The 13,540-nt window shown below is 40.5% G+C and overlaps 2 protein-coding genes across 4 annotated transcripts in view; both read right to left on the minus strand.

Moving 5' to 3' along the window:
* Positions 1-3,780: 3,780 nt before the first annotated feature.
* Positions 3,781-6,336, minus strand: LOC124211942 (seven in absentia homolog 3). The gene is made up of 4 exons (XM_046611499.1): positions 6,190-6,336; positions 5,209-5,276; positions 4,250-4,554; positions 3,781-4,180 (listed from the first exon to the last, which is right to left on the minus strand). The coding sequence occupies exons 1-3, from the start codon at positions 6,208-6,210 to the stop codon at positions 4,311-4,313; spliced, it is 333 nt and encodes a 110-aa protein (XP_046467455.1). The 5' UTR covers positions 6,211-6,336; the 3' UTR covers positions 3,781-4,180; positions 4,250-4,310.
* Positions 6,337-9,777: 3,441 nt separating this feature from the next.
* Positions 9,778-13,540, minus strand: part of LOC124211930 (prestin) — a 34,066-nt gene continuing 30,303 nt past the window's right edge. For all 3 annotated transcript variants that reach the window (XM_046611469.2, XM_046611468.2, XM_046611467.2), the window contains exons 11-14: positions 13,144-13,320; positions 12,841-12,909; positions 12,431-12,557; positions 9,778-11,148 (exon numbers count right to left, since the gene is read on the minus strand). In XM_046611469.2, the coding sequence (XP_046467425.2) occupies positions 10,943-11,148; positions 12,431-12,557; positions 12,841-12,909; positions 13,144-13,320 (579 nt within the window). In that variant the 3' untranslated portion in view covers positions 9,778-10,942. The remainder of the gene's footprint in view (positions 11,149-12,430; positions 12,558-12,840; positions 12,910-13,143; positions 13,321-13,540) is intronic.

Here is a 13,540-nt window from a genome sequence, read left to right on the forward strand (position 1 = left end):
TTCATTGGCTAGATTTATTTTGAATAATTTGAACCTGATTCGGTAAGCTAGTTAATTTTAGACCCTTCGATCGTCTCGATCGTTCTATTTTACCGACAATCGCACCGGCGATCGATAAAGCAGCGTGCAATCACGCCATCGCCCAGCGATGTCGTAATGAAATTCAATCATCTAAAGCATCTTCTCCATTAGGCTCAAATTACAGTTATACCATAAAGTACTTAATCCATACTGTGACAATGTGTGAAATCAATGTTTTTCGATTCCGAACACGGTGCAATGAGAAACAACAATACGGTGAGACTACTTCGGTGGCATGCACAAATTCAAGCTTTACTTATACATATAAATTTCTTCGCGGGTTGACGTCGCGACGAGTTCACAAAAATTCGAGTACTTCCGAAAGCTAGAACGCATTTCGGTTTACCAATGAATCACCTGAATTATGCGAAGTGAAATTTAAACCCAAATGTCAATTAGGCGCACTTCTTCGGTAATCATGTCGTTGTTCTTCTGGCATTTGCACTATGACCCAGATATCCATTAATCGGTCATAGACGTCAGAATTATTTCCCTACGTGTCCTTGTTTGCTGCCAACTTGCTAACTCGATTGATTTTGACAAACTGACCACAACGGTTTCAACAGCTCATGGCGATTATAAAGACACAATTAGCTGCAATATCCTGTCGCCTAATGACTGAATCACGTTTATCAGAGAAGTTAAAGAAATTTGAATCACAGCTCTGACTGTGTAACTCAAAATGCAGATGTTTCAGAAAATCTAAACCAGTTCGATCGAGGTTACAATCGGCTTCTAACATGGCCGTTTCTATTAAAATCTGGATTGTCATGCGAGTATAGAATGGCTTCGAAGAAACCTCGACTGGCGCGTGTATCCAGAAAAACTTCGACGTAATTAATCCGACACGCGGTGAGCAAACCACGTTAGGTTATACTTTCATTTTTACGTAATCCATCATACCTAATACCATACAACCGTATATATCTGTACGGACGAATAGCAGCACCCAACAAATTATCCGAATTGTGAATAAAAAGGAATTCTCAATACGTTTGCGAAATTTGTGAGCCTCGAAGCCACGCTGAAACGTACATGAAACTACGAAAAAAACGAAACGATCCGGAACACTTTCCTATCGTCACATTGGCGCGGAATTCACCACCGCACGTGAAATTCCCGTCTGTAGAATGAAGGGGATAAACGCGTTCTTATGACTGGGCCAATTGCCCGTTATCGTGATGTTTTTTTCTCCAATTTATTGGAGAAACCACGTAATAGAAACTGGTGTGAAAAATTCTACGTACGAAATCGGTACCCGGTCACCCGAGAGTCAGAGATATTTCATTTTTGTGATACCTCCTTATGCAACTGGACGGATTAACGGCCTCAGAACCGACACCCAGTTTTTACCTCTCTCTCTCTCTCTCTCTCTTCTTGTTTCTCATTTCTAACCGATCGCGAGCTCCGACTCTGCGTTCGCTGATTCGGAATCGATCCAACGATCTCTACGACAATGCAGCCGGCATCAGAATACAATAAAACCCAAGCAACTCGAACACTCTTTGCACAGGGTATGATTATCGCGAGTACATGCGATGCCTGAAGAGGCGGAGGGCATAATAAAGAAAGGAAACTCAATAACCGACGGATAATTAGAGCTGCGAGGAGAGAGTGGCCGGAACAAGACGCGTGTGTCGTACTTTAACGAATAAATACAGCAACAACTTCCGCTGTGAACGTGCAGACAATAAACTTGCCGGGTAGGGAGAACTTCCCCGGTTGCGTTGTCTGTTATACCTAGACTCGTTTTTCCCTTGTTGCCTCTCTCTGATTACGTTTGTAACTTTATAAGGCTTGCACCGAGGACCGATTTTAGTCTGCACATTGTGTCTGCGAAGAGATCGCTGCTCGTTTTACTCCCTGATCACTGTCATGGCGAACCTCCGTTTGTACACTCAAGTGGGTTTTCACCGTCGTTGTTACAGTACCTATGTTGTACAAGAAATTCAAATATATTTCAAGTGATTTCGTATCAAATATCAGTAATATATTGTGTTTCCCGTTCCAAATGATATGGAATATGCAGTCACTACACTCGCAAGTAAGGTATCGCAGGTCGGTATCTCCGATTTGATTTCTTTTGTAATACGTTACAGTAGACTGAAAACCAAGCGACGCGTATTTTTTTTCATCCGTCATTAAACACTTTAAGGGGGCGAAACACACCCTTCAAAGCAAGGCATGTCAACCGGTGATTTTAGCAGTTTTACCCACAAGAACGTAATATTTTTTAACCAATTCAATTGGAAACGTTTTTTCATAGCGAGAAATGAAAAATGTGATCTTCTCAACAGTAAAATAAAAAAACTGACAAATCGTCCCTCGACATGCCTTGCTCTGGAGGGTGGTTTCGCCCCCTTAAAGTGTTTAACGGCGGATGAAAAAAAATACGTGTCGCTTAGTTTTAAGTCGACTATAACATGTTGAAGATGAAATCAAATCGGAGATATCAACCTGATATACCTTACTTGTTGGATAAGCTCTGTCAAATCTTGCCGCGCATTACCGAACACTTCAACGCTTTTAACGACTCTCTTCGTCCTTCTGTCTTCCAGATAGCCTTAATGATGATTGTCCTCCTTGGAATTACACAATCGGTTCCGCTGCCTGGCGGAGGACACGGAGGCAAGCAGTAAGTTGTTTTTCTTTGAACTCGGAATCAGAGGATGTGATAACTTGAATTGTGAAATATGTAATTTGACCATCGAATTTGGCGTTGTCCGGCTATCGGAAAGGCGCAAAGTGAAATAAAGCATCGATGTTACAGCACGCACTTCATAATCAAGGTGCCTCACTTCATGCACACCCATCATCACACCCACACGAAGAAGATATACATTCCTGTCAAGTCTCACGACTCCGGGCACCACGATCACTCCGATTACGAGGCGGCCCACGGATGGTGAGAGGGATCAAAAGGTCCCGGTCCATCTCTAAAATTTGACTCTATACGTATATAAGTGATTGTGTAAGGCCCGTTTACATCCAGGTTATCGTTCTACGTGATTATGCCACCCGAGTGTTGTCTGTTGGGGAAAATAAATAATCACCTGTTATTATAATGAACGATTCAACTGCCATGCTACGCCTTCCAGTTTCTTTTATCCGCAATAAATTACCCACCTTAAACACTTACATATACGCTCAATGCTTCGTAGAAAGTTATAAATCCGTTTGGTCAACCGGCGGAAGACCGACGCGGAATTTTGCCGGACCGTTGACCAATGTTAGAATGCTCGTGCGGATTGGATCAGACCGATTATGTTGTATTGTATAACTCGGAGCTGTCGGGCATTCGTTTTATTCTCTTTTTTCTTTTCGTTGGGTGAATTAGTTGTTCCTTCACCCGTCAATTGCGTCTTACGAGTATAACGACAGCTTGATACGTGTGCCACGCGAGTGTCGTTGGTTAGAAAGTTTCGACTTCACCTCAACGACGTTCTTGGGAATTTTTAAATGCGATGATTGACGCGGTTTCATTGCTATTAAACGGAGATTTAACAAACACTTGATTCTAATATGCAGAGTTGACCGATTAGAATAGCCTCGACTTTCTGCGGCTCCTTTCACTATTCTCATAATTCCTAAGACAGATTTGGTTTTATCACCACTGGATTTAGCATTCAACTTGACGTGCGTGTAAAGTTCAACGTTCGACTTGTTCCGAGTTGGGAAAGTGGAAAAACTTGACCAATATTAACATTTTCTCCATACATTCGTATTTATTTCGTTTTAAAAAAAGAAATATCTACCACTAATAATGATCTAACAATAAAATAACTATATCGTCAACTGGCCAAAGCTCGTCAGAACTCCGGATCGTCTTGCTCTAAAACGACACAACTGTTACAATTACGGTTACAATTTGTATAACAGAGCGATTCTCTCGTCACTTTGTACTGCGATATCAGAATACACTTAACGCTAATTGAATTGTTCTTGAAGTAGTTGACACGGTTTGATTTCAGCTCGTGGATAAGCAATGCGATAGAATGTAGACTGTTCGTGGTGAATCTTATCGTCTAATTACAATTACAGTATATTACGTTACGTGTATAATAAATGTACATGAACCGGGACGTCGATTCGGCATCGGCTGAAACAGGAATACGGATGTCAGTCTCACGTAACAACGACCGGACGAACGGCACGATATTCGACTTACCGGAATTATTTACACACGAAGGCGACGCCGCCTCGACATCGGCTTTCAGACTGTCTCCTTCTCACCACCATGGCTTCTCCTCGTAGTGGACCGGCACGTGAACCTTCTCGACGTGGTGAACCGGCACGTGGATCTTCTCGACGTGGTGGACCGGGTAGGGAACCGGGACATGTACCTTCTCCACGTGGTGGACATGGACCGGGACCGGGACTTTCTCTACGTGGTGAACGGGGTACGCGATCTTCTTTACGTGGTGGTGATGCACGTTGTGTACGTGGTACGGGACGTGGATCACGTGGTGTTGGCTATGGGAGGGGGTGAAGTTCACGGGTTAATCCTGAGGACTTGAAGAGTTACACCGATTACGCAGGTCAACGAGAAGAGAAAGAAGAGTTTTTTTCGAATATCTATCGAGATAAATAAATTTCGATTATACGCATCGAATAATAACCGAAACCTTTGTTTGTTACTTATAAAGTTTCTCTTTGTCTTTTTTACGTTGATAAATAAGTCTGGAAGTTTTTCGTTGATAGCTAATGTGGTGGCGTATTCGGAAGAGAAAGAAAAACGTTTTCACCAAGATGTGACGAACTTTATCGTTATTAACGTTATCAGGTGCTGCCTAATTAAAGAACGGTGGAAGATTGCGTTTGGCGTTCGATACGAGACAGTCCGGACGAAGAATATTCATATTTGAACTTTGTTCATCAATTCATTTACATTACTAGTTTATTATTAATCATTATTTTTTAACAAAAGTGATTTAAATGCAAAACTGAAGTTTCTTTTATTGTCATTCAAAACAAACGTTTCAGAATGTAGATAATTTTCCACGAAAACAAACTTTAGCTAAATTAAACCATTTTTTCATTTATCAGTATCAAAATTTGACATTTAGAACCCAGAATGAAAATTCTTGTTGACCTGTGTTATCATCGTTCTTGATTCATCGTACTCACTGACTACCACCCCAGCCTCCCGGTGCCGGTGCGCAGTTCACGGCGGCGAGCATTCCGCATACGAGCAGCTGAAACGTGTTCAAATAATCATGCGTTAGAAATTTTCATCGAGACACGCCGTCTCTGGTGAACAGCTGCATAAACGATGCGCAAAGTCAGCGGCGATCACCGTGACGCGAATGTCAGATTTTTCACGCATTTCACCGTTCGTTCGAAACTCTTTTTTTTACGAATGCAGACTGCATGTGGCAACGTGCGTTGATTTATGACGCCTAAACACCTATCCTTACTCCACAATTTGCGAATCAACGAAGTTGCGGAAAAAAAGTTCAACCCAATTCTCAAGTACATTTTTCATGGGTTCGAAATTCGGATTATTTTAGGATGATTGCATTTTTTGTGGCCGCTTTTATCAAATTCTGTGATTATAAATTCGACTTGTCATCTCTCGGATTACTTGATTCGTGAGTAAAATACAATTCCGACTAAAGAATTTCTTTCAATATTAGCGTTCAGTTGGATGAAAACAACTTTTGTACCATTTGTGGTCCGTAGAATTTTGGAATGTGGCCCAAACTATAGGTATACTAACAAAAAAGGTATCCCAAGTCGATATCTCCGATTTGATTTCTGCCGGAATATATTACAGTAGACTAAAAACTAAGCAGCAAGTATTTTTTTTTATCCGTTATTATACGCTTTGAGGGGGTGAAAACCACCCTCCTAAGTAAGGCACGTCAAGGGACGATTTGGCAGTTTTTGACCAAAATCGACCTACACCTGAACCACGGGTAAAAAAACACTCGGCGAACCAACGACGTAAGCAATTTGATAAAAAAAAATAAAAATTAAAATAAAGGAAGAAATTCGAAAGATTCAAAGTGTCGCACTTGATGCAATTTGAAAATAAATTTAAACAAATTTTTCAACATACGATAAAGCGAGTGCGAGCAGCGAATAAGGTACGTTTGAAATACTCACGGCGACGGTGAAGGAGTGCATATTGGAATCGAGGATTTTGTTCACTGTTTGCGAACGCTGATACAGTTCTGCCTTTTTGCCGCGTTCGATGTGTTTATAAAGGAGGAACCGAGACGACGGTGTTAGCCGAAAGCTCGGGGGTGGGAGACCCGGGCATCGGCTGCGTATGACGTCTTACGTAAAACAAGGAAGCGCGTAAGCCTCCGCATGCGTTCGGCGTGTGCGGCCGATACGACGCTGAACGCACGCACACACTCCTTGGAGTTATCCGCTCGGCGAGAAACTGCCCGAACACACGACCGTCTCCATGCCTCTGTGAGGATCTCGCAATATTTAATGTAACTCGAGCGCCTCGATTCTTCTTCCCGTATATTCGTATTCCACGTGGTCCTCCGTTTTCGCCCGTCAAGCCGCAGAGGGAGGGCGGCCGGTTTAATCGGACCTCTGAAATCCGCTACCTGCAAGTCGTTACCGATCTTTCGTATCGTTCGCACGCTGCCTCGAATCAAGGATACACTCGCCATACTTTAGCAACGAAAAGTGAGCCTCGCAGACGATGTTGCAAGATATCTTGCGATATGGCAAAAATCGGAGAATTGAAATTTAATCATGATAATGCTGAAAAGTTATCGATAAATTGTTTGAGCGAAACGTTGTCTGACAAATTTTTAGGGAATGTTTTTGTTTTTGGTTTGTCAAATGAATTCGTTCAATTTTCTGAATGTGCAAGAATTTTTACAGAATTTTATCGTCACTTGGAAATTTACGACTTCGAAAATTTTTACATGCTGTATTTGCAAAACTATTCCTTCGGTGCCCCGAATACGTTTTAATTGTACTGTGCAACGTTTTTACGAAAATGTAACCGAAATTCACGATTTTTCATCCATTATTCAAAATTTTTAATTTTCCAGACCAGAAATTTCTAAATATTGAGAACATTCTTCAAAAATTCACGCGTATTGAAAAAAAATACAACGAATTCATTTCACATGACAAGAAAACTATTCCCTGGCAATTTATTGAATAATGTTTCGCTTAAGCAATTTATTGACAACTGTCGGGCATTATTATTATTCAAATTTAATTTTCTTGCCGTCTTTATTGTGGTAGATTTATTTTCAATATTCCTCTTATCACAAAGTATCCAATATTCTCATCGAGTCTCACTTCTGGTTTAGAATGTATAGCCAGTACGTCGTTAAGTTACGATTATATTCATTCTTACCAATAAACTTGTCGATGAATCTGCTCTCAGATTTTCCGATCGAATTTCTGGAGACCGGTCGGATCGTTCGTCGACCGTTTTCACAATACGTGCAAGGTTTACTTTTATCTGCACTAATTTTTGGCGACAAACATTAAAAATATTATCTCTGTTACGGTTGTTGTTATTTTATTTTTAATTCCAATAGTTGAACAGAGACGAAAAATCAAGTTCCTTTTTCGAGACGGGATGATAGGGAAGAGCACGAAACGTTATCTCGGTGCGTTACTTTATTCGTTATTAACAACGTTACCGCCGATGAAACCAGCGGCAGCCGACTGTCTCGCAATTCTACTTCTACCCGAATATATATAACGTTGGTTTTACCTCGTTTCGAGGCAAATTGTTAATGTAGTTCGAGAAACTGTATAATCTAACACGTTGTCTGATTGGTAAAAGTAATGTTTCTCGGTGATTGCAGTGAATTATTCTATTCATACCTACAGGATATGATGAATCGTTAAATGCAAGAACGAGCCGTCTTTTTATTATTCACGCACTCGATGATTTATCACAGAAACTCTGTGCGACTCGTGATGAAAAATATTCATGTGGCTGAAAATAGTAAAAAGCGTTTACTTTTCACCGTCGAATACGGATAATCATTAATCGCGGTTCTTCAAACTGCATCGCTGTCACTTTTGCTTAAATTGGAAATTAAATAATTAATATTTACATTTTCTAACGCGATACAGTAACGAATCGCAAAATTATACTCGGATATTCGCGACGATTCCCGAGCAAACCTCGAATGACGAAAAATAATCTGTTTACGACGAAATCGATCATTTTTTCCCATTCAATCGAGTTTAATCGATTATTTTTCCTTCCAATCGATTTTTGCTATTCACTCCCATTAACGACGCAATGCAATATCAATTTATGTGATTAGAGTATCAATTGTTATCATTGCCTTACTTACCGAGTACCTGTTCGATGTAACAAGTGAAAGATAAATGAACATTTTCACCTGAAATCGAAAAACATTTTCAATGAAACTGTAAATCGTCAAAAAAATTTTCGTCGTGTTCGATTATTTTCATCTTACTTTCGATAATCTGCCATTCACGACAGATTCGAAGCCGGCAATAGAAACCTTTCGCGAATGAAGATTAAATGCAAATTCCTAGGGTTAATGAGAATGTCGCAGGTACGAGTAAAGCAGAAATCGATGACGATCCCGGAGTCTCTCAGCGTGGCTCTTTAGCCCGTTGCCGATTGCAAAGTCGGCGTTGTGACAGGCCGGAATAATAATTCCGTCGAACGGCATGAATAGAAATCTAAATTCCACTCGCAGTTGGCATTTTTTATAGGTATCAACAATGGCGCGGCACGTTACACGAGAATCACGGATTGTACGGCCCGCTTGCGCCTTACGGGGAAATAAAAGAGCGGCATTACACTATCCGCATATTTGCGGCCCAATTAGTAACTGGTAGCGGGATTGTGGAACGGATTCATCGTCGCCGATTCCGTACCTGCATTATACTCGCCTGTGTCCTCGTCGAGTGGACAGGTGGAACAGGCGCGGAGAAAGTCTTTCATAATCCTTGCAGCAGGCAAGGTTGTAAAGACTTCAACGTGACCTAATCATCTTACTCGTGTCACATCTCCTATAATTCAGGAACGTTGTTAGGAAATTACCCGACCGGATTTCGTTTTCGGCTTTTTTCCCGGCCCGCGAAGAAGAAGAAGAAGAAACGTTTCGCAACGCCCCAGCTTTTTACAACGATTACATTTGTTTATTTGTTCGTTTATTTCCATTTCGTCGGCATGGGAATTACGGGGCGAGTGCAGGAGGGCCGGCCGGAAGTTGTCTGAGACTCGGGAACTTGATCGTGTAATTCAATGGGGAGAATAAAAAGAAAAATCAACGCGCGATAGAAAGTATCATACGCCGGAATATCGTGCGTATGATGCCTGCGTGTTATGTATATGTAACGGGGCTGGGTGCAGCAAACCGCGTTTCATTTTCACTTCTCTTTGTATTTTTCGTTTTATCATTTTCTCTTAAACTCGTTTGATTTTTCAATGACGGCCGTCACCGCGCTGTGAAATAAAAACGAGTAAGCGACGTCGATTTTAAACGCAGTTGTCGCACATGGCGACGAAAAAAAATATTTCGATTCTATAGATCGAATAAGCAAAACCTTCGTTTATTACTTACAAAGTTTTTTTTCGTCCTTTCTACGTTTAGAATTAGAAGAAGTGTCATTCCGGAAGTCTCGGTTTTCACCACTTTTAATCATCTACTGTGAGGCCGAATATTTATACATACTCACCTGATTAAAGACCCCCAATAAATTATCGTAGTTTCTCTAATTTTGTTTCTCTTTATTTCAATCATACTCGTGACTTAATAAATTCTGATCTCGTTACTGTTGGTATTGGTAATATTTATTTCCAATCTAATTTCATTTCTTAACCCAACCTCTGAGTGCGAATTCCGTAAGTAATGTAAACGCATCGCATAAAATTGCAGTGTAAAACATTCGTGAATATTTTTAACAAATTTATGCCATTATCTTGAATGACGGGCTGCTAATTAATTATAAAATCTTACCGTAACGACCGTAATAACGATAATTAAAATTATACATGGATGGCCCATCTATATTGCGGGTTTAAAATTTTTATTGCGCCCTGCGAAAGACGCGACTATGAATTGCCGTTCAACGCGTAAATCATAACAGCGATGAAATCTTGGTTACACGAGTAACGTGCTGGCATATAATTCCATATACCTACTTAGGTAGATTTCAAGGTATATATAATACGTTGAATCCGCCACTTGGGCCGCCTATATTATGTCACACGTATTGAGTAATCTGTAATCGAATATTTATCAATCACATTTTGTAATTATATAGTTTTCTCCTCGAATCTGAACAGCCGAAGAATTTTTAGGATATTAAATCTGTGTGCGTATAGATACATGATAATAATGTATAATTCCGAATGCAATTTATACACAGACGGCTCTGCAAATGGTATTATGACATGATATAACTGTGATTCGCAGTTTCGTTTTATTTATTGCCTTTTTTTAACGCCGCAATCGAATACCTTCGCAAATTATGCCCATCGGGAATAAAATAAATCACCTACACGCGTACGTTCCACCGGAAATAAAACGATATCGCCGTATAAGCTTCGATAAATATTCACTCCACTTTCGTTTTATTACGTGTCACGTGATCCCCGCGATCCATATAGTTACCAATTTATCCAACGGATTACGCAAGCTATAATCGCCTGCGTTGGTGAATTTATAGCCGGTAGGGTCAACCGAGAATTTTATCGTACGACTCGGAATTGCGATCGTTCCAAGCCTGCTTGATTTCAATTTTCGAAAATCAACATCCTGATCCGGACTGCCACAAGCGTTCTTCTCCAGTAAATTGAACTTCGCGATGTCGATGTTACGTTGCGGTGGATTCCCACAGCAGGTACGCAACGCGATTTAGGTCTAAAAAAGAGCTTTGGTCATAATCTGCTCGAGCAGCATTCGTCCTCGTCTGGATGAATCTCGTGGGTCTGGATCAGCGAGGAATCGCGTGCCGAGGTCAGAGTGAAGGATCTCTCGTGAAGTGCGAAGTTCACCGCGTCCCCGATCGTCGGAAACATTGTGAAGTAGTGACCCTCCTTTCTCTCGGCAGTGTTGCACTTTCTCATCGTTTCGTAGACGGGACCTGAAACGAATGAAATGACCGCATAACGAAGCGAGATTGACGGGCAAGGCGTACGTGCAGACGCTGCTGAAAATAAAAGGAAAAAACCGATTCCCGGCGAAAAGGGAATCGCGAATATGCGTGCAGATACACGCACGACGAACTCGGCGAAATTCGTTCGTTGCGCAATCCTTCCGCATCCCTGCATGCATTTCGCGTGCAGGATACGTGCGGAAGTGAACTTCGTTTAAGGCTGCTTAAACTTTCCAAGTGTCTCGTGGGTGTTTTTTTATTTATTTTTTCTTTTTTTCTCCCTAAAGGTTCGTTTAAATTCCACACCAGAGGTTGAATCTGGTTGGTATCTTTCCTTTTTCTCCCAGATTTCATTCAACCGTTTGTAATCGTACGGCAAAATCAACGCTGCAGCGTTAAGGTATTACTGAAAGGATGTTCCCAACCGGAAGTGAGTCTCGATGAGAGTATTGAACATTTTGCGATGAGATAAAAGTGTGAAAAAAATCAATCTTAACCAAGTTGATAAGATCATTCGTTTTGAATAATGATAATGCAAAAATTTGTGTAACAAATCTCTGGTGAACGTTTTTTTATTTCGTATAAAATGAATTCGTTGATTTTTCTGAATACCTATGAATTTTTTTGGAATTTTTGGCGATTTTGAAAAATTCATTTTCGAGAATTTTTAAAAGTTTGAAAAAGCTCCTAAATTCTTGGATAGATATTCATAAATGATTATATATTACACTGAAGAAGTTTTAGAGGCGTGGAACGAATAGTTTCGTAAATAGAGTGTTGGAAAATTTTGGAGAAAACGAAATTACATATTAAAAATCGTCGAAAATTCCAAAACAATTCATAAGTATTCAGAAATAGAAATGAATTCATTTCACACGAAATTCAAAACAATCTACTAAAGATTTGTTGCACAAACTTTGATGAAACAATTTAGTAACATCTTTTTGGCATTATTGTTATTCAAAAAGAAATATCTTATCAACTTGGTTATGATCGATCTTTTTCAGATTTTCTTCTTATCGTGAAGTGTTCAATATTCTCACCGAGATTCACTTTAGGTTGGGAATATCCGTCCAATAATACCTTAATCCCATGGCTGAGACAAAATAGTACATTACGTAACAGGGGAATAAAGTCGGAGATTATTCCCACGGGTGGGCAAAAGCGGGAGAAAAGTAAAGAGGGATTAATATACTATTTTTGTCCCGCTGTTCAGATAAAAAAAAGTTAAAATTATGGTCGAGTTGGTGATAAAAAAAAATCAGCTCACCAGAACATCCGGTTATATAAACCGCGACCTGTATTGTCTCGAACTCGTCGATGATGTTGCGAAGCGTTCCAACGCCGGCTGGATCGACGTAAGTCAACGCCGAGAGATCCAATATCAAGACTTTCAACTGTGGAAAAAATTTGCGTAAGCAGCTGTGACCGAATGGCATCGATGATTATGCATCTACTCTCAAGGTTAACGAATTTTCTCGCGTAAACGGCAGTCGTTGGCATCGAGCATTGTGCCGAGACGTCAAAACTGGGTCGAAGTTGTTGCATTCGACTCCATTGGCAATAGAAAGGAACAACGTTTACGAGCAATCTGCACTAATAGTGCAAAACTATCCGTAATTATGCACATAATTTAGCAAGCTTGAGAGTGGAGTTGTGAGTTTTTTTTGTCGCTCTTACGATACTCGGGGCGGTACTCGAAAATCCGTCGGCATGTTCCTCGTCAAATCCTCCGTTGACGTACCCCTTCTGAAATTTCGAATACCAGCAATACAGAAAACCGAACGCCTAATCGGTACGTGGGTCAAAGCCGATATTCCAAAATTGAAACTATCTTTCACAAAAGGTCGTAAATATTCGTAATTTTTCGATTTTTTACGATTACCCACAATCTTTCAGGCTTTTTTGCGATTTTCTACCGACGACCGGTAATTTTTCGTAGTCTTAGGTACGTAGAAATTATTTTCACCAGTGATCACCTACTTGCTCGGTTTTTTCGATCTTCGTCGTCTCTTTGGCCGCGATTTTCGACCGCTTTATCAGTTCCTTCTGAGGCACAACCCCGGCGATCTTGTAAGCCTCGTTTCGGAAAAGATGGCGGGAAGCGAAGTTCAGCCCACCGCAATAGTGGAGCATTTTTACCCCAGGCAACTCGACTGTCTACAGTACCCAAAAACAAGCAGGTTATAAAAATCGCTTTTATTGCTCGGAAGAATTATCGTACGAATGAAAGATGGTGGTGATTTATTGACACTTTCGAATATTACATCAGATCATATATATTGTACCGTTCACTTTCAAATACCGGTGAGATAAACAAGATCTGAGGTAATAATCGTTATGAAATTCCAAAACACGAGGAACCAAAACGTCGTATATC

Source organism: Neodiprion pinetum, chromosome 2 (assembly GCF_021155775.2).
Source record: "Neodiprion pinetum isolate iyNeoPine1 chromosome 2, iyNeoPine1.2, whole genome shotgun sequence".
Lineage (NCBI taxonomy): Eukaryota > Metazoa > Arthropoda > Insecta > Hymenoptera > Diprionidae > Neodiprion > Neodiprion pinetum.